The sequence below is a fragment of the Podarcis muralis genome, chromosome 5 (genome assembly GCF_964188315.1).
Source record: "Podarcis muralis chromosome 5, rPodMur119.hap1.1, whole genome shotgun sequence".
NCBI lineage: Eukaryota > Metazoa > Chordata > Lepidosauria > Squamata > Lacertidae > Podarcis > Podarcis muralis.
Window position 1 is genome coordinate 69,320,874 of NC_135659.1, and position 23,299 is coordinate 69,344,172.

At 46.3% G+C, this 23,299-nt stretch overlaps 1 protein-coding gene across 2 annotated transcripts; it reads left to right on the plus strand.

Annotated features, from left to right (window-relative positions):
* The first annotated feature begins 8,218 nt into the window (after positions 1–8,218).
* On the plus strand, positions 8,219–21,449 carry RNPEP (arginyl aminopeptidase). 2 transcript variants are annotated; one of them, XM_028734658.2, is made up of 11 exons: positions 8,219–8,641; positions 10,317–10,457; positions 11,279–11,427; positions 11,978–12,094; positions 13,246–13,481; positions 14,761–14,874; positions 15,076–15,188; positions 16,408–16,516; positions 17,692–17,916; positions 19,236–19,378; positions 20,983–21,449. In XM_028734658.2, the coding sequence occupies exons 1-11, from the start codon at positions 8,246–8,248 to the stop codon at positions 21,136–21,138; spliced, it is 1,899 nt and encodes a 632-aa protein (XP_028590491.2). In that variant the 5' UTR covers positions 8,219–8,245; the 3' UTR covers positions 21,139–21,449. The 2 variants fall into 2 exon arrangements, with proteins under 2 accessions (XP_028590491.2, XP_028590490.2); XM_028734657.2 differs by lacking the exon at positions 10,317–10,457 and adding an exon at positions 10,507–10,647 and having other exon boundaries at positions 8,220–8,641.
* The last annotated feature ends 1,850 nt before the right edge of the window (positions 21,450–23,299 follow it).

Below are 23,299 nucleotides of genomic sequence, written 5' to 3' on the forward strand. Positions count from 1 at the left end.
ACTAATATGAGTTTGACCAAACTGCGGAAGGCAGTGGAAAACAGGAGTGCCTGGAGGGCTCTGGTCCATGGGGTCACAAAGAGTCAGACACGACTAAATGACTAAACAACAACAAAATCACACTCAGGAGGACATAATCCATGGTGAATGCTTTAGTTTAGGATGACTGGGGTGCTGCCTCCCCAGTCTCAGTCTGCCTTCAGCCAGCCCCCATCTGCCTGCCTTCATACTCACAACCAGCCTATGGGGCGGCCCCAGCTGTCAGCATCCTCTTCCCTAGTCTAAGTGTTGCCCTTGTAAAACTCAGAAGGTCAGAGGATGAGGACAAAGCTAGAAATAGTTGACTCCATCTGTCTTTATCCCTGGCTCCCCCTACTGTTGGTCTCCCTGCATTCCACCCTACCAGTCCCAAAGGACCCCAGCCAACACTGCCTGTTTCTGAATGTCAGACCTGACATTTCCTGACCAGGGAAGCAGCTGCTGTGCCGCACTGCAGGCTCACCCACTTCAGGTTAAGCATTCCAGGTACCACATGACCGTAAGTGATTTATTCATTTATTTTAAGGAGACACAAATATCTGGGGTAGCTCAGTCGGCAGAGCATTATTTATTTTATTATTTGTTTATTCAATTTATATACCGCCCTTCCTCACAAGCTCTCAGGGCGATACACATGATAAAAATACAGGGTAAGTACGAGATTCTTAATCTCAGGGTTGTGAGTTCAAGGTTCAAATTGGGCAAAAGATGTATGCATTGCCAGGGGTTGGACTAGATGACCCTCAGGATCCCTTCCCAACCCTACAATTCTATGATTCTCTGCCTTCCTGAATACCATACCCTTTGACCCAGAAGTCCTTCCCCTGAATTTAAGATGAAGATGCACTCAGTGGGAAAGGAGGTGCACTCTGCACATGCTCAGGGGCACTGCTTCACATATTTAGAGCTGAGCTCTGGCTTTAAAAGTAGGCAGAGGGGCTTGGCCCAGGCTCTGATTAAACGGTGACTGCAATGGCATGAGAACTGGCTAATCTCAGCCCACAGGCAAAGTTTGTTTCCTCTGCGATTGAGCTTCAATGATATTATCAGACTGGACTATTGGTTTCCTGTTCCCTGACTGTGTGCACGCGATCAGCTTAAAATAAGTGAGGTTGTTTTTTATGTGCTGCATTTCAAACCACAGTTGCATGTAGCTGTGCACATCAGCACGGTTTGATGTGTATCTAAGTTGCCCACTGTTTGGGAGAGAGGACACAGCAACACATCGTATTTTGTAGTAGGATAAATGTGGATTGTGGCTCATGTTGCATGTACATGACTTCCCAAACCACCAGTGGGAGAGCACTGGACACAGAGTAAACAGGAGCCTCTGACTCCTGACGCTCAGATCTTGCCTTTCCCGACTCTTTGGGCACTCGCAGGCTGTCTCCATTTCCAAGTGGGATTCAGTCACATTCCACATTCCATGCAATTTAAGTTTATTTGTCACAATTGCACAACATGCCCGCTCCCCCTCAGAAGTGAAGTGGAAAGTGTTTCCTTGTGAGTTTCCTGCAGGCACCTGATTGGCCACTGTGGGAACAGGATGCTCGACTAGATAGGCCCATGGCCTTGATCCCTGTTGTTACAGAGTGTGAATACAGTTAAATCACCTCCGTCTAGATCATGATGCCTCACTTTTGTTACACACAGTGGCTAACCTATAGCCCTCCAGATATGGTTAGATCCTCACCAGCCCCACCTTGCCTCCAGGGGCGATCAGCATTGAAGCCCAGCAATATCTTCAAGGCCACAGTTTTGCCATCCCTGGATTGACCACTAGGAAATACCACCTTTTCAAATCCAAAGGCAGGAAGCAGGAGTGTGGACTTCCTGCTTTGTTAGACCTTCCGCTTCATATTCTTCTACCTTTGATAGAGAAAATATAAACCAACAGTTTAATAATAAAAGCAAGAGAACAGCAAAGGCCACAAATGAGATGGGGGGGGGGGATGAGCCTTGATATCTAAACCAGATGCACCTCATTCATCACCATAATGTGGTCTCTGCTGACTCCAGCAAATAAGAGAGAGGCGGAATGATCCCTTCCCTAGAACAACTCAAGGTGTGGTTACAGTGACATCTGCTGGCAGCCTATGCTAAATGCAGTAGTCACAACTTGGTTGTTGGGGGAGAGGGTGCAAACTGGCTGCAGAAACTTTTAAGGGTGGCACAGGCTGAAATCCTGAAGGAGCATCTCCACCCACATCATTCAGCCTAGACACTGAGGTTGACGCTGTATTGTTTTTAAGATTTGGTTGGAAGCCATCCAGAGTGGCTGGGGAAACCCAGCCAGATGGGCGGGGTATTAATAATAATAATAATAATAATAATAATAATAATAATAATCCTCACTCGGCTTCCCTTTGAGTAAACCCCTTTGAATTCAGTGGGGGTTACTTGGGAGTAGAAATGGTTAAGATTTCAGCCATATATATTTCCACCCTCTTCTTTCGAAGATTAGAACCTACTCTGCGGCAAACTAATCCTAACTTCACCTAAAGACTGATGGGATCTCAGCTGGCGGTGACTGGCCGGGAAAGAGATCTTTGGGTTTGTGGTGGAGAGCTCAGTTAAATTTAGGAAAACGTCCTCCGTGCGCAGTTGCAGTGAAAAGGACCTGCTAGTGATCAAAGCAAAAAAACCTGCCAATATCATAATGCAAATCTATGAAAAGATCACACTTGGAAGACTGTGCATTCACTTCTGGCTGCCACACTTTAAAAAAAAACAAACCAACAACAACCCATAACACCAATATATTTCAGAGCTGGAAAAGGTGCAGAAAATGACCACCAAAATGATCAAAGGGCTGGAAGCATTATATGCTTCTACTACGTGAGGAAATATTATAATGTTTGAGGCTATCAGGTTTCGAAAAAATGCAAGTACCATATTTTTTGCTCTATAAGACTCACTCCCCCCCAAAAAAGTAAGGGGAAATGTGTGTGCGTCTTATGGAGGGAATGCAGGCTGCGCAGTTATCCCAGAAGCCAGAACAGGAAGAGGGATTGCTGCTTTCATTGCACCTCTTGCTGTTCTGGCTTCTGAGATTCAGAATATTTTTTTTATTGTTTTCCTCCTCCAAAAACTAGGTGCGTCTTGTGGTCTGGTGCGTCTTATAGAGCGAAAAATACGGTGAGTGAGGGAACATAAGGGAGATGTATAAAATTATGCAGTGTGGAGAAGGTAGACAGAAAAGCATTTACCTCTCTCATACAAATAATACAGTGGTACCTCAGGTTACATACTCTTCAGGTTACAGACTCTGCTAACCCAGAAATAGTACCTCGGGTTAAGAACTTTGCTTCAGGATGAGAACAGAAATCATGCTCCGGCGGCGCAGCAGCAGCAGGAAGCCCCATTAGCTAAAGTGTTGCTTCAGGTTAAGAACGGACCTCCGGAACGAATTAAGTACTTAACCCGAGGTACCACTGTACTAGGTATTGGGGTCAACCACCAAAGTTGAATGGTGGGATATTCAGGACAGGCAAAAGAAAACATTTTGTCACACAGCAGATAGTTTAGGTATGGAATTTGCTATAAAAGACGCAATCATGTTAAACATGGTTTTAGTAAGTTGTCAACCCTGATCTAGGGCCAACTTGCGTATTTGGCAACCTGGCAAGTTAATGTTTGTTAGAGACATTTGTTGCTGGCATCCATCTGTCTTGGGAGACAATGGAAGTGTTTGTCTTCAGGAGTGAAGTTGAACCACTGGAAGTTTGCAGCGTCTGCTGTGGCTGTAGAGACCGATGCGGGAGAGACATGTTTTGTTGCAGCTGGGGCAGATGAAGGTGTCCAGTTGTGCTGCTGCAGATGGACCATGGCATTTAATCCCTCTGTACTCGTCCCAGCTGTCATTCCTCCTCTGGTCACTGCTATGGATACACGGCCTGACTGCCTGTCTCCAGGTACGGTGGGCTTAACTTTGCCATTTATGCTTATGATATATTCATTTATGATGCTTTTTTAAAAAAATCAAACCTCTTTATTCTACTCTAGACTTTTAAAAGTCAAGTAGTGCAGTTGGAACATTTTAGCTTTCAATAGATATATTCAGCCTTGAAGCCGTAGTAACTTGTTGGAAACAAAAGAGAATAGTTGAAGCTCTGCGAGTTGCTTGGCAACCAGAACAGAACACTTACATTTGTGTGTGTGTATGTGTGTGAGAGTAACTTTCTTTACAGGAGTTCAGGGCTGAATTAGGTGAGGTATGAGATGTAAGCATTGAGCTGGAACTTGCAACTCATGATCGCCTTCAGACAAAGATTAGGCATGGACAAATTTAATGATATTTGGAATGTATTTGTCAAAACCATAGAGACACATGGATTGACATATATTTGTGGGAAACAGTAAGTTTATCCATCTACATATATACCATATAGTTTTGTTTAATTTTATTTTATGGTTATTTTGTTATTGCTGCTTTCCTCTGTCTTTTAAAATGTTTTTAATGCATTTTCTCCCCATTCTATTCTTTCTTTTTTCTTCTTTACTTTAATTTACGATAATCTCAATAAAATCATAAATATATAAAAAAGAATCAAGTTTTAAAGCTTACAGAAACTTGATTTAAATGTTACAAAAAAATAAACAATACAATTTTCTCAGTTATACATTTCTCTTCTTACATATACTGATCCCAGTATAATGCTCTAGAACGTATCTTTGCCCAAAACCAGCGCTTTTCACCTTAAAATCAAAATGAACTCTGTCCTCCTCTGTTTCTGGCTTGCTTGCATGTTGGGCAATGCCCAGAGGAGATCTGTGTCTGCTTGCAAAACAACTCATGACTCTGAGTGAAGAGGGCTACTTCATTAACCTAAGTAAACACTCTGAAATTCTATCCAAAAACCCATGACTCAGTCATGAAACCTAGCCCACCCCATCTTTGCAATGGAAAAATACAAGCCTTCATCATACATGTTTCACAGTAACTTAAAATACAACACAATTACAATTATGGACCATTTTATGTAACATTAAATAACTTCAACACCAGCTGGTGCATGGGTAGGCAAACTAAGGCCCGGGGGAAGGATTTAGCCCAATTGTCTTCTAAATGCGGCCCACAGACGGTCCAGGAATCAGCTTGTTTTTACATCAGTAGAATGTGTCCTTTTATTTAAAATGTATCTCTGGGTTATTTGCGGGGCCTGCCTGGTGTTTTTACATGAGCAGAATGTGTGCTTTTATGTTAAATTAATCTCTGGGTTATTTATGGGGCACAGGAATTCGTTCATTCCCCCCCCCCCCAAATATAGACCGGCCCGCCACAAGGTCTGAGGGACAGTGGACCGGCCCCCTGCTGAAATAGTTTGCTGACCCCTGTGTGGCCAGTGATGATAGGATCTCTAGAAGCATCTCTTAAAGGTAAAGGGACCCCTGACCCTTTAGGTCAAGTTGTGACTGACTCTGGGGTTGCGACGCTCATCTCGCTTTATTGGCCGAGGGAGCCGGCGTACAGCTTCCGGGTCATGTAGCCAGCATGACTAAACCGCTTCTGGCGAACCAGAGCAGTGCATGGAAACGCCGTTTACCTTCCCGCCGGAGCAGTACCTATTTATCTACTTGCACTTTGACTTTGACGTGCTTTCGAACTGCTAGGTTGGCAGGAGCAGGGACCGAGCAACGGGAGCTCACCCCGTTGCAGGCATTCGAACCATTGACCTTCTGATTGGCAAGCCCTAGGCTCTGTGGTGTAACCCACAGGGCCACACACGTCCCAGAAGCTTAGGTGCTTCTAAGAGTTGCAATAAAAGGTAAAGGTACCCCTGCCCGTACGGGCCAGTCTTGACAGACTCTAGGGTTGTGCGCCCATCTCACTCAAGAGGCTGGGGGCCAGCACTGTCCGGAGACACTTCCGGGTCACGTGGCCAGCGTGACATCGCTGCTCTGGCGAGCCAGAGCTGCACACGGAAACGCCGTTTACCTTTCCGCTAGTAAGCGGTCCCTATTTATCTACTTGCACCCGGGAGTGCTTTCGAACTGCTAGGTTGGCAGGCGCTGGGACCGAACAACGGGAGCGCACCCCGCCGCAGGGATTCGAACCTCCGACCTTTCGATCGGCAAGCCCTAGGCGCTGAGGCTTTTACCCACAGCGCCACCCGCGTTCCAAAAGTTGCAATATCCCTCTTTTAACAATGAAAGTACCTCCCAATTAAATCATTCTGAATGCTTCTGTGTACTGGAAGTTGGATAAGCATGATCTCACCTGCTGCATGTTAAAGAGGAATGTGTGACGGATGAGGATTTCTTACTGTGGGTTTTGGAGAAAAAATTCCTAGCCTGCTTTGTAGGAAGTTGCTGGGCGATGCAGGCAGCTGAACACTACTTTGCTGATGAGTCATTCTGTGCATGATTTCAAGGAAAGCAGAAGTGCACCCTGCCCAGGGTGAGAGCCTCAGAGACTTACCAGGCGCTGGCTGTGGAGACATTTTCTGCCACGGCTCCACAGCTCCATGTTAATGTCCAGAACTATGTCAGGAAGATCTTGGGGATTAAGGAAACTAAGAGGAAAATCACAATTCTAAAGCTGCCCATTGTTTATCAACTCTATTTCCAGGTTTCATGGGTTAGGGGCAAGGCCCCACCCTCTTCAGAGTCCTAAAGGACTTTGTTCAAATGCTGGTAATTTGGGGGGGGGGGTTCCCAAAAGTGCAGCCCCCTCACAGATACTCTGCTGCATTAAACCTTTTCAGGTTTTTATGAGTTGTAAATGAAAGAAAGAAATCTTGTCTATCTAATTTTATCTCCAAGTATCCAAAATGTGACAAATAAAAAAAAATTTAAAATAAATGAGTAACGTTTAATCTCCAAGGCTGGGTAAATTAATCTGAGAGACAGCAACTAGTTCAAGGTCACCCAGTGAGCTTCAAGACTAAGTGGGGATTAGAACCCTGATCTCCCAGATCCTGCTCTAACACTCTAACCGGAACGCCTTCCTGGCTCTGTTGTATCTCTGTTGCTTTCCAATACTTCACCTAATCCTTGGAACAGTTACCATATAGCAGATGTGGGGAACCTTAAAACAGCCAGCTGTTACTTGACTACATCTCCCATTATCCCTGGCCATTGGCCATGCTCGCTGGGGCTGATGGGAGTTGTAGTTCAGCAATATCTGGCGGGCCAAAGGTTCCACATGCCTGCTACGTAAGGTTAGTAATTTATGAAACGTAATTATTTTTTCAAATAGGTAAAAACATGAAATCATGCATTATATTGATAAAGCACCTAGAATCACTAGGTGCTGTACGCGCGCGCGCGCGCGCGCACACACACACACACACAGTGCTTTTTTGGGGGGGGCACAGGGGTACGCATACCCCTAAACATTTTGAGAATCTTTGTACTTTTGTCCATTTACTGTATTTATTTCCCCCGATTTGAACTATAAAATGGTGGTTTTCTTGAGTCAGAATGAGAGTACCCCTAAACATATTTTTTTAGGAAGAAAGCACTGTGTGTGTGTGTGTGTGTGTGTGTGTGTGTGTGTGTGTGTGTGTGTGTGTTTCGCTGTCCATACGTAGGTCAGCGATAAGGAACATCAGGCCTGAACCCAAATATGTCCTTCCAGGCCCCGCCTCTATCCCTGCAGGCCACACCTCCCCAGACACACCTTCTTTCACCAGGCCAAACACCTACAGTATTGGCTTGGCTTTGCGTCCTCCTGTCTGCTTATTTTTCCACATAAGATAGAAGCTTGAGCGTACATGTAAATTACATCTTTGCTTTTACTACTTGGAAAGAGGGGCTAGGCTTCTGCCCACTACTCTATAATTATTAGTAGTACTGCAATAGTTGGGCTTTCTTCAAAGCAACAGCTGTCACTGTCACTACTTTTTTGAAATGTTTATTGATTTTGAATTTAGCTGCGAAAAGTCAGTAGGATATACAGATCAATGAAAAAGAAATAAAAACCCATAATAATAATTTATTCTTTGTATCCCGCCCATCTGACTTGGCTGCCCCAGCCATTCTAAAACACAGCAGAACGTGACCCATTGAAAGCTTCCCGCTGCCTGTTTTCAACAAGAGAGAAGGGCAGCGCCCCCCAAAGGAGCCGAGAAATCCGGTCTGCGGGCAACAGACCCGACGCGAGCGCGGCCCGCCGGGCGCTTTGAAAGCGCTCTGCTCGCTCCGCCCCGTGGGCTGAGCCTCGTCCGCCTTTCCGCCGCTTGGGCTGGCCTCTTTCTCGGCGATGGCGGCGGCCCGGGACGCGGCGTCGGCTTGCAGCGCGGACTCCTTCCAGCTCCGGCACCTGCACCTGGCGCTGAGCGCGCACTTCGGGCCGGCCGGCTCGGGGCACTTGCAAGGCTGCGTCCGCCTGGAGCTGACATGCCTGCGGGACCGCGCCAGCGAGGTGGTGCTGGACTCGCACCCCAGCGTCGAGGTGGAAGGCGCCGGGCTGGCGCCGCCGGGGAGCCGCTGCGGCGAAGGGCAGGGCCCGCAGCCAGGCGCGCTGAGGCCGCTCGCCTTCCAGAGCCGCCCGTTCGCCAGCTACGGCTCGGCGCTGCACGTCACCCTGCCGGAGCCTCTGACGTGCGGGGACACGGTGGTGCTGGAGATCGCCTACCGAGCCGGAGCGGGGCCCGGGGTGAGTCGGGGAGAGAGGCGGGCGGAGCCGGAGGGCGCGCGGATCTGCCCCGATCCCTTCCCCCAGCCGAGGGCGGGAAGCGTGCAAGGTTCAAGTTCCGCCTTTGGACCCGAAAGCCCTTCCTCTTAATGGGGAGAGAGGTTTGCTGGCAGCAGTAGCTCAGGACTTGGGAAATATACACTCTGCACATGCTCAGGCGTGCTGCCCTCAGTATCATAAGTTTTTCCTTCCTTAGATCTTCATGGGCTGCTTTCCAAAGCTAAAGGCATGCCTAGGTGTGCCTGGGCTGCAGTGATGCCATTGCTCTGCTATTGCACCACCGATTCTGATTTTCATAATTGTCCCTTTCCCTCATTATTCAGGAGCTTTGGCAAGGGAAAGGAAGTGAACTTGCCTTTCTTACTCTTGTCCTTCCGTGTGGGATGTTACTTACTGCCTATGGACATTCCTTATGGGACGTAGCTCAGCCTTGCAAGCAGAAGGGTCCAGGTTCAATCCCAGCCATCTCCAAGCCTGCTGAATTTAGCCTGGTGTTTGGCATCCCCCAGACAGTAAAATTTAGCGGAAGTCTCCACTTGTGCGGGGAAATCAGCTCACATTAATGGAAGGGAGGACTCTCAGTGTAATTGCTTACAGTTCCATGCAGTCAGTAGTACTGAACAAGAGTATTGTAGGGTGCCACACTCATGATGAGAATGCTAAACCCTCCCCATGGTGAGTGGATTGGTAGACCTGTTCTTACATCTTAATGCATTTTAAACAGCCTTTTGTACTTGTAAGTAACAGTGAAGCCCCCTCTCCCCTGCTTTGAAATGTATCTTCAGTGAAGTGAATATTCCAGTCTATATTTTGAGCACAAAACCAGAAGAGGGATGTGGTTTTACTCTGGATGGATTTTGTGAACTGCAAAGCTGTCAGTGAGCATGTTCTCCCAATTCTCAGGGATACTGGGTTGAACTGAATGTGATGTGGGAGACCAATAATACGAATCTCGGATGTTGGAGCCATCAGGATGGTGGGGGTAGGAATCAAGCCTGAGGCTTAGTGCAGGTGAAGGGGGTTTAACCCTCTTTGCTGATCCATCTCCGCAATCTGAATCAACCTCTCTACCTCCTATTTGTTTTATACCCATTATGGTCCTTGTATGCTTGCACCACAGAGAAAAATAGGAGCCTGGGAGGCATTTAGAGCAGGAAAGCTACATGGAGGAAAGAGTTAGGACTTCCACCTACAGCCATGATCTGATTCCCGCCCCCCACCCCCCTATAATTGCACTGATACATTTCCTTGGATAATTTTTGGATTTAGCATTTCACAAACCACGTAATCGGTTTTCCTCACCGCTTTGTAAAACCTAATACCTGCATTAAGCCTGGTTGTAAGAAGAAGAGAATGCCTTTATTTCTTTGGACTTCTGCCCAGTCCTGATTACATTAATGTACACCTTGAAGAAGTCCAAGGGCTGCACATTGGTGAGTGCTGACTGTGCACATCTTAGAAATCGTTCATAGGTGCTCTCTTGAAAACCTGAAGATCTGGAACATCCCATGCTGGGAAATCCCAGGGAACTTTGTGTTAGAGTACTTGGGTTGTATGCAGATTCTAGTGCTTGTTGGCTAATAGCAACTGAAGGCAGAACAGAAATGACAGCTTGATCCTGTACCTCCTCTTATAGATCTCCTTTCTGGATTCTTATCAAACTGCCCAGAAGGAGAAGCCGTTTCTTTACACCTCTGGCTTTCCTGTGCTCAACAGGTCCCTTTTCCCTGGCTTTCACACCCCGGCTGTCAAGACCACGTACTCTGCACACATCCAGGTAAAGTACCCCACTGCTCACGGAAGAACTGTCTTTTGTCTCTTGCTAGGTGTGTTGGCTTACTCCTGAGCAGACAGCAGGGAAGCAGAAGCCCTATATGTACACGCAAGGCCAAGCTGTTCTGAATAGGAGCTTTTTCCCTTGCTTTGACACCCCTGCCGTTAAAAGTACATACTCTGCTCTTATAAAGGTAAGCCAGGGCCGGCACTATCGTTTGGCTGGGTGAGGCAGCGGCCTCAGGCAGCAGAATCCCTGCCACTGCTTCCACAGCCCAAGCCTCACAAGAGCCGTTACCCATTCCACTGCTGCCTTCTCCTCCACCCCCTGCCACTCCTAGGGAGGTAGACCCTCTGCTGGACTTGGGGCCCTAACAAAGGCCCAGTCTTGCCATCCTCTGGTCAGGCCTGTCTCCCAGCAGCTTCTCCATCTGTGGTGATGTATTCTGTATCGCACTGGGTGAATTTGAGCCAGTTGGTTCATAGAATTGGAAGGGACCATGAGGGTCATCTAAGTCCAGCACTCTGCAATGCAGGAATCTCTTGCCCAATGTGGAACTCAAACCCACGACCCTGAGATTGAGAGTCTCATCTTCTACCGACTGAGCTATCCCAGCTGTCTCTCAGTCTAACCTTCCTCACCAAACCTAACCCAGGACTGTTGTGAAGGTGAAACCGGGAGTGGGGGAGGAGGACCATGCATGCCGCCTCAAGCACATTGGAGAAAAAGTGTGATACACTTGAAATAAATAAAACAAGACCCATCCCCAATCAGCAAGTGCTCCTTTTCATTGCGCAACAAGCCTGCCTTTGTTTGTCTGTTAGGTCCCCGAGGGTTTCACAGCAGTGATGAGTGCAGTTACCCGGGAGAAGCAGAAGGACAACACTTTCTACTTCAAGATGCCTCTGCCCATCCCATCCTATCTGGTTGCCCTGGTTGTCGGGGACATAGTTTCTGCTGAAGTTGGACCCAGGTAAGAGCGTGGCTGGCTGCAGGGATACAGATGAGCCACCGCATTGTTTTATGTCTGCCTTACTGTTTGTTCAGCTGTACTGTTAGCTTTAAAAGAAATCTTCAAAATGACTAACAGTAAGGCTACCAAAAGAATTAAGGCAGTAATTAGAAGTTAAATGACAGAACCATTAAACAAACTAATTATATTCCTCCAGTGTAAGACAACAGGCTCTTGCTGCAAGCTGGAATTTCTGGAGTCCTTGCCTATCTTTGTCTAGAGAGGCTGATAAGCAGCATCTAGGGAAACCCATGGCCTTCCAGGCATTGCTGGACTCCAACTTCCATTATTGTAACTTTTCTTTTTTGATGTGGAAGAAAGCCCTTTCACTACTAGAATGGCTTCTTCATATGCAGTACAGAATGCCTTCTTATCTCCCACAAGCAACCATGGGAGTGACTCCTTAACAAACTGACGTTAATGAATGTGTTGCTGTTTATGTGACTTAGGGTGTTTTCTTCCAATTTCCAATTTCTTACATTTCCACCCATTTGTTTTCATCCCATGCTAGGAGCCATGTATGGGCCGAGCCCTGCCTGATTGAGGCTGCTAAGAAAGAGTATGATGGTGTGATTGAAGAGTTTCTTAGCACGGGAGAGAAGCTTTTTGGACCATATGTATGGGAAAGGTATGTCTTGCTGCTTCAGGGAAGGCTTCCCTTGAAGTCTTTGCAAACATGCACCCATTGATCCCAGATTGGGCATAGAGATGTCATACATTTTATCCTTTCCTTAAGTCAGCTTACCTGGACCAGGAAAAGCTATAGCTCAATGGTAAGAGCACCTGCCTTGCATACAGAAGTCCAGTCTGGCATTTCCAGGCACAGCTAGGAAGGACGCTTCATCTAAACCCTGGGAACCACTCATAAGTCACTAAAATAGGCAGTGCTGACCTGGGTGGATCAATGGTGTGACTTGGCTAAGACAGATCATTCATGTTCTTAAATCCCTTGAGTCATACTTCAGTCTTTGGGCTGAGACTAAATTGGTGGTGGGACACATGCATTGCATGCGGAAGGTCCCAAGTTTAATCCCTGGCATCTCCAGATAAAAGGATGCAATAACAAGTGATGTGAAAGACCTCTGCCAGGGAGCTTCTGCGAGTCTCAAGTAATAATGCTGGTCAGTTTCTAGACGGGTAGTCATGTTAGTCTGCTGCAGTAGCAGACCTGTAGCACTTGAGGGACTAGCACATTATTGTTGCATAAGCTTTCATGACCCACAGTCCACTTGCACAGTGCAGTCTTGATGGATATGTGGTCTGGCCTGCTCTAAGGTGGTTTCCTATCTTCTATGAACTTTTGCTGAAGATGAGCAAGCAGCAATTCCCCACTATTGAGCGAATGTGAATTCTGGTTGATGGCATCCGCCAGTCAAACTGCACTGTGCTTCAAGTGCACAGAACCCTGAGTATTGCTGAGCCTTTTTGGCAAATTTGTATCCTGGTACCTGAAACCTGGGGGCGAACCTCTGTCACTCTCACACACTAAAGTAGAGTGGGCAGTAACAGCAGGATATTATTATTCCTTAAATCAGGGACTCTCTAGGTGTTGTTGGGCTACAGCTTGCAGCATCCCTTACCAATGGCTATGTTGGCCAGTGCTATTGGGTGTTGAGAGTCCACAAACGAGGGCTACTGGATTCCCCCATCCCTTCGTGGTCTCTTCCAACTCTATGATTCTATGATTCCTTAAAGAAAAACCACTGGAATACTGCCTGGGGAGGCGCAAAGCCTCTTGACAGATGTTGTCTCCTTGATCACAAGCTTTGCTTTTGGCAGGTACGATGTTCTTTTTATGCCTCCCTCGTTCCCTTTCGGGGGGATGGAGAACCCCTGTATCACCTTTGTGACTCCATGCCTGTTGGCCGGCGATCGCTCCCTAGCAGATGTGATCATCCACGAGATCTCGCATAGCTGGTTTGGCAATCTGGTCACCAATGCCCATTGGGGGGAGTTTTGGCTGAACGAAGGTTTCACTATGTATGCACAGAGGAGGATCACTAAAGAAATTTATGGTGAGTTACCTGTTGGGCTATGTCCATGGTGTTTAGTGCCTTTATATATTCTGCTCTTCTACAATTAGCGTCCAGAGCAGTTAAATAGAAACATCAATATGTAAATTCATGAACCAGATCAAGAGCTTCTTTTTGAAGAAACCCCCAAACATAACACAAACACATTCTCATAATAAGGATAAGGGTGATGATGGTAGATAGATAGATAATTTATTACAGTCAAAGACCAGCTCGCATAACACAATAAAAATAGCGTTCATAAGGATAAAATATACAATCAGAGCAGATTGCAGCAATAGCTCATGAGTTAAAATTGAGGTGATGGTGGTATACATGTGGGACATGTATCCAAAAAAAAAGTGTGGCATGCTCCTGTTCAGTGTGCCAGCTAAGCCCTTTTCTGAGCTACTCCATTCCAGGAGTCATTTCCTCTTAAATGTTTAGTAGAGGAAGGATGAATTCAGTATGGGTGATGCTACTCAGTGTGATTTTGAATCTGGCTGTCTCCCTGGGTAGTGAGAATTATTAGCATGAGACTGACTGTGAGGATGAGTTGATCATCCTCATCTGTATTAAAGAAGATTAGTTATGTTAGTTCAGAATGCCAAAAAGACCAAACAGGTTTATCGTGGTCGGAATTTGCATAGGCAACAGGCTGCTTTGTCACACTGAGAACACATATAAAGTATGCTGGTGGGATAAAGCTGAAAACTAAAGTTATCTGTAGCACTAACTTCATATGAATATACTATTAAAATATTTTTAAGTTCTCCTTTTGCCTTGGTGTCCATTGTACTATACACCCTGCAGTCTTCACAGTATTGTACAACTTCAACTAAGGCATTGTTTTGTGTAGCTAGGCTGAAGAAACTTTCCCCCTGGCATTCACTTTCCATGTGCAGAGAGAGCTTGATGCTAGGAATGCTGTCAGATGCTCCCATCTGCGTTCCTGAGGGGTGCAGCTTCCTGACAGGAGTGTCCCATGTGTCACCCTGAATAATTTGAATTTCCTTTTCAGAATTCCATTTGGAAGAAAGACAACACACCCTTGCTAATGGTTAACAGAAAGGGTTGCTTCTGTTGTGTTTCTAATGGGATCTGCCTGCAGGTCTCAACTGTGTTCTTCTTTTCTCTCCAGTAACAGTGATGCTGTGCTCCAAATAATCTTCACCACAAATTCATGACTGATCCCAGACTATCAAGCAGGCAGTTTGGTTTGATGGCCAGGAGCTTAAAAGCACTAGCTCAGCTTCTTCCTTTGCTTGTCCCCTAAACTCAGGTGCTGCTTATACTTGCTTAGAAGCTGCCACAGGGAGGGCTTTGCTTCGCCAACATATGGACAACACCGGAGAAGACCATCCCCTCAACAAGCTCAGAGTGAAAATAGAGCCAGGTCTGTATTGGTCCAGTGCCTATGGATTCAAGTCACATCATTGTTTCCTTGTGTTCAAGAAAAGAAATCTGAATAATCAGTTACATACAGAAATTTGGGTTGTGGCTTAATGTGGCTCAATCATTTCTAATAAGGCTTTTCCTTTTGTAATACTGGCAACTAGGTGTTGTAAATCTTATGTTAGTTGTTTCTTCTGCCCAGGTGTTGATCCTGAGGACACCTATAATGAAACCCCTTATGAAAAGGGCTACTGTTTTGTCTCCTACCTTGCTCACCTTGTCGGGGACCAGAAGAAGTTTGATGCTTTTCTCCAGGTACTTCATGTTAGCCTGGGACTTGTATGTGCTTCATGGGAGTCTTGGGAAATTGGCTTCCTCTAGGATAGGAATGCTCAACCTCTGGTCCACAGGCTGCATTGGGACCATGAGAGTGTTTTCTCCAAATCATGCCCACCTCTCGTATATGACATCAGATGTGGGGCAGGTAGAAACATGGCTGGATTGGGTGTGCAGCTACTTTCTCCATGGGCAGTGGCGCTGAATTGGGCCCTACACTGTGGGTGCCCAGCACAACCCGCCCACGCCATGACATCATCATGCACATGCCTTGACATCATGACACACACGGTGGCGTCATGACGTCATACCATGGGGCGGGGCCCAAGCTCCATGCTCTCTCTTCCACCACCCCCTGCCTGAACTTCGTGCTCTTTCCACACACTCTTTGTGTGTGTGGTGTTTGCATGGCTGCCCCTGCATTTTGTGGGTGCCTGGCCCCTATATGGGAAAGGAAGCAGTTTTTCCAGCCCTTTTCTCAGCACTTTGCACTGCACAAGGGACTTTGACAGTGAGCAGAAGAACCCATCTTTCAATCATCTGACATCATGATGATGTTAGGTGGGCTGCCCCGCACACTGCTCAAAGCTGGCCAATGGGGTGGGCCCAAATAATGATCAAGTCCACTGGGCCAAAAAGGATTCCCTGTATGTTTGCAAGGGATGTTCCTGGGCAAGCACTGATGATAACATCAGAAAATAAGCTGTAGCATCCCACGTTGCTTGGAACTGAAACATGAAGTCTTGGAAGCTGAATAACTTGCCACAGAGAAGCTGTTTCTGAGAGATTTATCGTAAGCTGTAGCGTTCCTTAAGTGGGGAGCAAAGTCATCAGCCATGCATGTTGCACTTAATAAATTCTCCAAAGATACCCGCAAGCAGTGTGAGCAAACCGAGGGAGTATGGACAAATGAAATCTTGCTGAATCAGGAATATATGATGCTGGCATAAAACCTGGAGGGGAAACCAGGTATCGAAGGGGGATATTTGTTCCTTTTTTAAGCAGACAGGTATCTCAGCCTCTAAAACCTGGGGTGCTACGACCCAGTCTAGTTGGAGCAGGTAATTGCAGGCTGAACATGAGCTGATGTTCTTTGCTGAAAGAGTTACTCATGAGTGGTTGATTAAGTAAAGGTGAAATGTTACAGGTGCACCATTCAGACCACAGTTTAATTTAGGGCAATCTCTCTCTCTGGCAGGCGTATGTCAACCAATTCAAGTTTCAGAGCATCACAGCAGATGAAGCACTAGAGTTCTACTTGAATTATTTCCCAGAGCTGAAGAAGAAAGGGGTAGATACCATTCCAGGTCAGCAACAGTTCCTACTTTTTAGATATTTGTCCATAATTTCAGGACCAAGCACGTAACTTTTACGTAAATCTTGGAGGTGGCAAGTGTCTCTTTCCCAGTTCTCCAAAGACACTTTTTAAGATGGCGAAAACATCCATCCTTTGCATACTCTCCTTACTCTCCAGTTGCAAAAAACATCTCCAGAATATTAGCCAAGTATAACTGCTAGAGAAGCATCATTCTGAATTGGCACAAAGCTTTGGGCAGCAGTTCTTCCTTACAGTCAAGGTGAATAGGAGTGAACATTCCTCCCAGTGTTCCCCATGCTTTTTCTAGATTCAGCTCACCATGTTGACTCTCTCCACCCATGGTTCATTGCCTTTATTCCTTAGGTTGCATTTCCAAAGTACACATCTTGCCTGTTAGTTTTGAAGGGCCAAAGTCTGGCAGAGCTCCTGCTGCCTTTAAGAGATATTGCATCTGGTTACTAGCCAACAGCATCGAGGATGGTAATAAGAGAACCAGTTGCAAAACATCTGAGCTGGGCTTCTAGCTGGAATTCTGCTACCTGGGGGATAGCAGTCATATGAAGCTGATTGTCAATCTCTCTCTTAAGTTTTCTGGCAAAGAGCTGATGCTAAGGATCAACTTAATACATTATGCCTGTAAGACTGGGGTGAGGGATCTGCAGACCTGCAGATTTTATTGGACTCCGACTCCCATCAGCCCCTGCCAGCAGGGCCAATTGTCAGTGATGATGGGAATGAAAGTACAGCAACACCTGGAGGGCCATACATTAGCCATCACTGCTATAAACCATGCACGTTCCCACTGACCCATGGTTCCTCTGGTCATCTTTCCTCTGCCCAAAAGTGAATAATGTTTTGCAATCCAGAGGGTTGTTCTGCCAGACATTTAGGTAACTGCTGGCAGGAGCATGGAGACTCTAGATGCAGCGAAAGTAACGTGTGCCCTGGCTCAATGAAGTGAATGCTGTTGAATGCTTATAGTGGTATAACCACTCCGTAAACAAATCAGAACAAATGCTCAGTAAAGAGTAGACCTAGTCTAACCACCATGTAAGCTTTGTGCAAGCAAACCAGGATGGAGAAACAGGTTGTTAGTAGCTTAAGAACTTCCAGTATTGAGTCCAACAAGCTTCTCTCTTCTCATTTCCCTTGTTTCCATGGCAGGCTTTGAGTTTGATCGGTGGCTGAACACACCTGGTTGGCCGCCCTACCTTCCTGACCTTTCACCTGGGGAGGAGCTGATGAAGCCAGCAGAGAACCTGGCAGAGCTCTGGGCATCTCCTGACTGCGACATGCAGGCAATTAGAGCAGTAGATATCTCGACTTGGAAAACCTTCCAGGTGGTCTATTTCCTGGATAAGATCTTGGCGAAATCCCCGCTGCCAGATGGTAAGATTACACTTTGAGCGTGGCAGAGGGAATCGTTGCTCTGTGAATAAATATTGCTGACATTGAGATGCAAGCCAGGTGACTCCCAAGAACTAGAGATTAGAGCATGGGATGGAATAACTTGGAGCTTTTGGGGGTAAGGGTAGAGAGTACCGTATTTTTCCGTCTATAAGACGCCCCCATGTATAAGACGACCCCTATTTTTTGAACCCAATTAAGAAATAAATATTTTAAACATTCCATGTATAAGACAACCCCCAATTTTAAACTTTAAAATTTTGGGGGAAAATATAGTCTTATACATGGAAAAATACGGTATTTATGCATGGACGGACACCGCAGCAATGAGATGGCTTGTCCACCCTCAAGCAAATATTCATGCCTTTTATTATACACAAAGCAGCATACGTCACTTTGGCTAGGGCTCCCCATTGCTTCCCTTGACCACATGAGGGCATAGGTGGCAAATACCCATATCTTCAGTTAGTTCCCTTTTCGGGCTCAGAGCCCTCAGGCCCACAGATGAGGATAGAAGAGAAGAAGAGTTTGGATTTGATATCCCGCCTTTCACTCCCCTTCAGGAGTCTCAAAGCGGCTAACAATCTCCTTTCCCTTCCTCCCCCACAACAAACACTCTGTGAGGTGAGTGGGGCTGAGAGACTTCAAAGAAGTGTGACTGGCCCAGGGTCACCCAGAAGCTGCATGTGGAGGAGCGGAGACGCGAACCCGGTTCCCCAGATTACGTGACTACCGCTCTTAACCACTACACCACACTGGCTCTCTTTTTTTTCAAAATGTATGGCCCAAGAGATAGATAGCATCAAAGCAAACCAATTATATATGGATTCACAGTTACAAAACTACCTATTAATTGTGGGGTTATCTTGACTACCAAGATGGTGCTTGCAGAGCTTCCAGAAGTGTTCACCTTTGGTTCAAGACACTTTCTGAGGGCATAAGAGCATGTGATCATTCCTTCCCTCTGCCTGTGGCTAGAAAAAAATACAATACAATAGCTTCCAGAGGGGTACCTTAAAAAGACAGTGGAGGAGATTTCAAGTCTGAAACATTTTAATGCAAAGCTCATGTATACAATTGCCTTTGCATACTTTGTACCCTCCAGATTTTGTCATCTGAGGCTGATGGGAATTGTAGTGTAAAACAGCTGGGTGGCACTGGCAAAGGCTGGTGAACAAGATGAGCACAGTGACCATTCAGAAAAAGAGTAATTGGAATATAGGGCTGTTGCCTACTTTTGCTGTGCTAATTTCCCTTCTGTTGTGGGAGTGAATGACCCTCAACTCTCATTTCATGCTAAGGGAACATTGAGAAGATGAGTGCCATGTACAGCAAGATCTCCAAAGCACAGAATGCAGAGCTGTGCCTCCGTTGGTGCCAGATTCTCCTCAAGAACAACCACGAGGCGGAGTTTGGCAAAGTGAAAGACTTCCTTCACAGCCAGGTTTGTGGTTGCTCTGTCTGTGTGATGTTGGTTCGGAGGCATGTGGATCCTGTAGCTTTTACAAACATACATAATTGTATTTCTATGCCCCCTTTCCAAAGTTCAAACCATGCTCAAGGCAGCATGCAACATGAAAAAACACAAAATTATAGACATAACAAAAGTAGTCATAAACAATGAATAAAACATCAAAAGTATGCAACCAAATTAAACAATTTCCGCCTAAATCATAATAAGGTCTAAAATAAAGATACAAACATTAATATTGATAACAGCAGCAAACCCTCTGCCTCCAAACTATACCGCAACCCAAGAGTCTGTTCAGCAGCTTCAGCTTTTGTAGCTGGAGTCAGTCCGTGCCCTGCCCTCTCAGACCAGGTGGGAAAAGGCTTGCAAGACGGGAAGCAGGTCTTCTAGGACTCACAGCCAAGATAGTATTTTACCCACTGAATAGTAGATTGATCCCTTGTCTTGGTTGGAAACTGGGGGACAGGCTTGGTGTGTCAGCCAGCCTGTTCCCCGCCATCTCCTTGGTCCTGCCCTTCCCAGAACTAACAGTTCCTCCTTCTCAGAAACCAGTGGTGAAAGCTGCCTCTTGCCACAAAACAGGGAGTGATACTTTTAGCACAGGGGTGGAGAAACTTAGGCTGCCCATATGCTGTTGGACTCCGACTCCCATCAGCTCAACTATTGTTGCCCAGTGGTCAGGAAAGAGAGGATCTGTAGTCCATCAACGTTTGGAAGGCCACATATATTGTCATCATTAATATACTACTAAACTGTCAAAGCGCTTCTAAGCAGCAGCAGCAGCATGCCTGGTTTAGCCACAAAGGCCTCTCCCAAACAACAGCCATTTTGAATGCTTCTGTGTACTGGAAAGTGGATAAGAATGATCTTGCCTGTTGCATGTAAAAAAGGAACGTGTTGCTGATGAGGATTTCTTACTGCAAGTTTTGGAGAGAGAGAAAAATCCTAACCTTCATAGGAAGTTGTGGGGTGCTGCAGGCCACTGAGCAGATAGATTATATCCATTATAGACTACAAGTAACATGGGTTATCTATTTGGTAAAAGTAAAGGGACCCCTGACCGTTAGGTCCAGTTGTGGACGACTCTGGGGTTGCGGCGCTCATCTCGCTTTATTGGCTGAGGGTCATGTGGCCAGCATGACTAAGCTGCTTCTGGCGAACCAGAGCAGCGCATGGAAACACCATTTACCTTCCCGCTGGCGCGGTACCTATTTATCTATTTGCACTTTGTGCTTTCGAACTGCTAGGTTGGCAGGAGCAGGGACCGAGCAACAAGAGCTCACCCCGTTGCGGGGATTTGAACCGCTGACCTTCCCATCAGCAAGCCCTAGGCTATGTGGTTTAACCCACAGCGCCACCTGCATCCCTTATCTATTTGGAAAAGCACTCAAAATTCAGCATATATCTTTCAGCACACATGATTTGTTTCGGTTTCATCTTTCCATCAAAACCAGAAGGAACTCAGACATTACAGAATGTTGCAGTGTGAAACCTAAGTGAAACAGAATGGCTATTGAGAAGGCACTGCTTTGGTGGTGAGTCATTCTAATGCATTGTCATTCTGTGCTTGATTTCAGGGAAAGCAGAAGTACACCCTGCCCATCTATCGCGGCATGGTGAGCGGCTCGGAGGCTGCACAGGCGCTGGCTGTGGAGACATTTTCTGCCACGGCTCCACAGCTGCATGTTAACGTCCAGAACTACGTCAAAAAAATCTTGGGGGCGAAGAGTTAAGGAAACTGAGAAGGAAATCACAATTCCAAAGCAGTCCATTGCTCAAACTTCAGCAGATCTCTGTATGCCGGGGTGGGGGGTGGGAGTCCTCCCATCTTTGGAGTCCTAAAGGACTTTATTCAAATGCTGGTAATTTCCGAGGCTTCCCAGAAGGAGTAGCTTCCTCATGGATAGCCTGCTGATTTAAACTCCCCCCCCCCTTTTTTTAAAAAAAGGTTTGTAAATGTAAACATAAAATTATATACACAAAATTTCTATCTCGAAGTTTCCAAAATGTGATATATAAAATGTAATTAAAATACATAAATATGTTTTTTTTTTGTTTCTGTAAATGATAGTTGCCAATTTTCATTATACCAGTTACATTTTTATCTGCCATCCTTAGTTCTTTAAAAAGGGTATGAGTTTATCTGCTGTTATTATTCATGCAACCTATTTTCTCATGTTCCTGTTTTGAGTATCTCTGTTCCCTTGCAGTACATGGAACAAATTATCCTTGCAACCATTACTATATAGCAGGTGTAGGGGGAACTTTTGACCCTCCAGATGTTGCTGGACCACAGTTCCCAACATCCCTGTCCATTGGCCATGCCAGCTGGGGCAGATGGGAATTGTAGTTCAGCATATAGCTGGAGGGCCAAACGTTCTCTACACCTACCATATAAGATGGGTAATTTATGAAACACAATTATTTTATCATGTAACTAAAATGATGAAATCAACCCATTCTATGCCGCCTTTTAAAAAAATGAAAACTTGTGGGGGGGTTAGATATTTGAGAATGTAAGAAAGCTGGGAGAAGAAGGAAGGAATTTCAGTGTAAACATTGATTCCCTCTTTTAAAAATCCAGCCCCGATTCCCTTATTCACACCCAGCAACCCTGCATAAAAATGTTTTTTCTTAAGGTACATGAGCCCTGCAAGTTTCCAAGGAAGGCAGCAACACGAAGAGCAGGCCGGGGATGGGCAGCCACACCTTCTCTACCCTTTCCTATTCCCACAAAAGTGTGTGTGTAATTTTTAAACAGAAAAGGGCACAGGCAAGGCATGAGCAAGTGGCCAACCACAGAGCCACCATACTCCCACCCTTGCAAGCCGATGTGTGTGTTTTTTACGTCATGATGATACCTTGTCATTTGAGGCTCTGACCACAGACCACATTCTCTGTCACGCTCCCTGTTGATAATTATACTTCTCAAAAACAAGCAAGATGCAAAAGCTCAGGCGGCAACAGAAGTGGATTCCTGTCCTGTCCCTAGAACTAGCAGCTCAGAAAGAAACAACACTGCACACGTGTTGTGATTGGGCTACCCTACCCTAGTCCTACCCTACCCTGTCCACGTAAAATTATGTTGCCTCAGTTCAGAAAGGAGGAGGACAGACTGTTGCTGCTGCTTCTGAGGCGCCAGGCACTCAAGTGAAATGCTAATACAGTGGTACCTCGGATTACATACGCTTCTGGTTACAGACTCTGCTAACCCACTAATAAGGTAAAGGTAAAGGTACCCCTGCCCGTACGGGCCAGTCTTGACAGACTCTGGGGTTGTGCGCCCATCTCACTCAAGAGGCCGGGGGCCAGCGCTGTCTGCAGACATTTCCGGGTCACGTGGCCAGCGTGACAAAGCTGCATCTGGCGAGCCAGCGCAGCACACGGAAACGCCATTTACCTTCCCGCCAGTAAGCGGTCCCTATTTATCTACTTGCACCCGGGGATGCTTTCGAACTGCTAGGTTGGCAGGCGCTGGGACCGAACAACGGGAGCGCACCCCGCCGCGGGGATTCGAACCGCCGACCTTTCGATCGGCAAGCCCTAGGCGCTGAGGCTTTTACGCACAGCGCCACCCGCGTCCCTAGCCCACTAATATTACCTCGCTAATATTACCTCCGCTAATATTACCTCGGGTTAAGAACTTTGCTTCAGGATGAGAATAGAAATCGTGCTCTGGTGGTGTGGCGGCAGCAGGAGGCCCCATTAGCTAAAGTGGTGCTTCAGGTTAAGAACAGTTTCTGGTTAAGTACAGACCTCCGGGACAAATTAAGTGCTTAACCCGAGGTACCACTGTAGAACCGTATGTTGTGCTTGTGTGCTTACTCTGTTTCTACCCTGGCGAGGTCGGATCATGGGGCCCTCACCATAGCAATGGTTTGCTGCTGGAGTTCA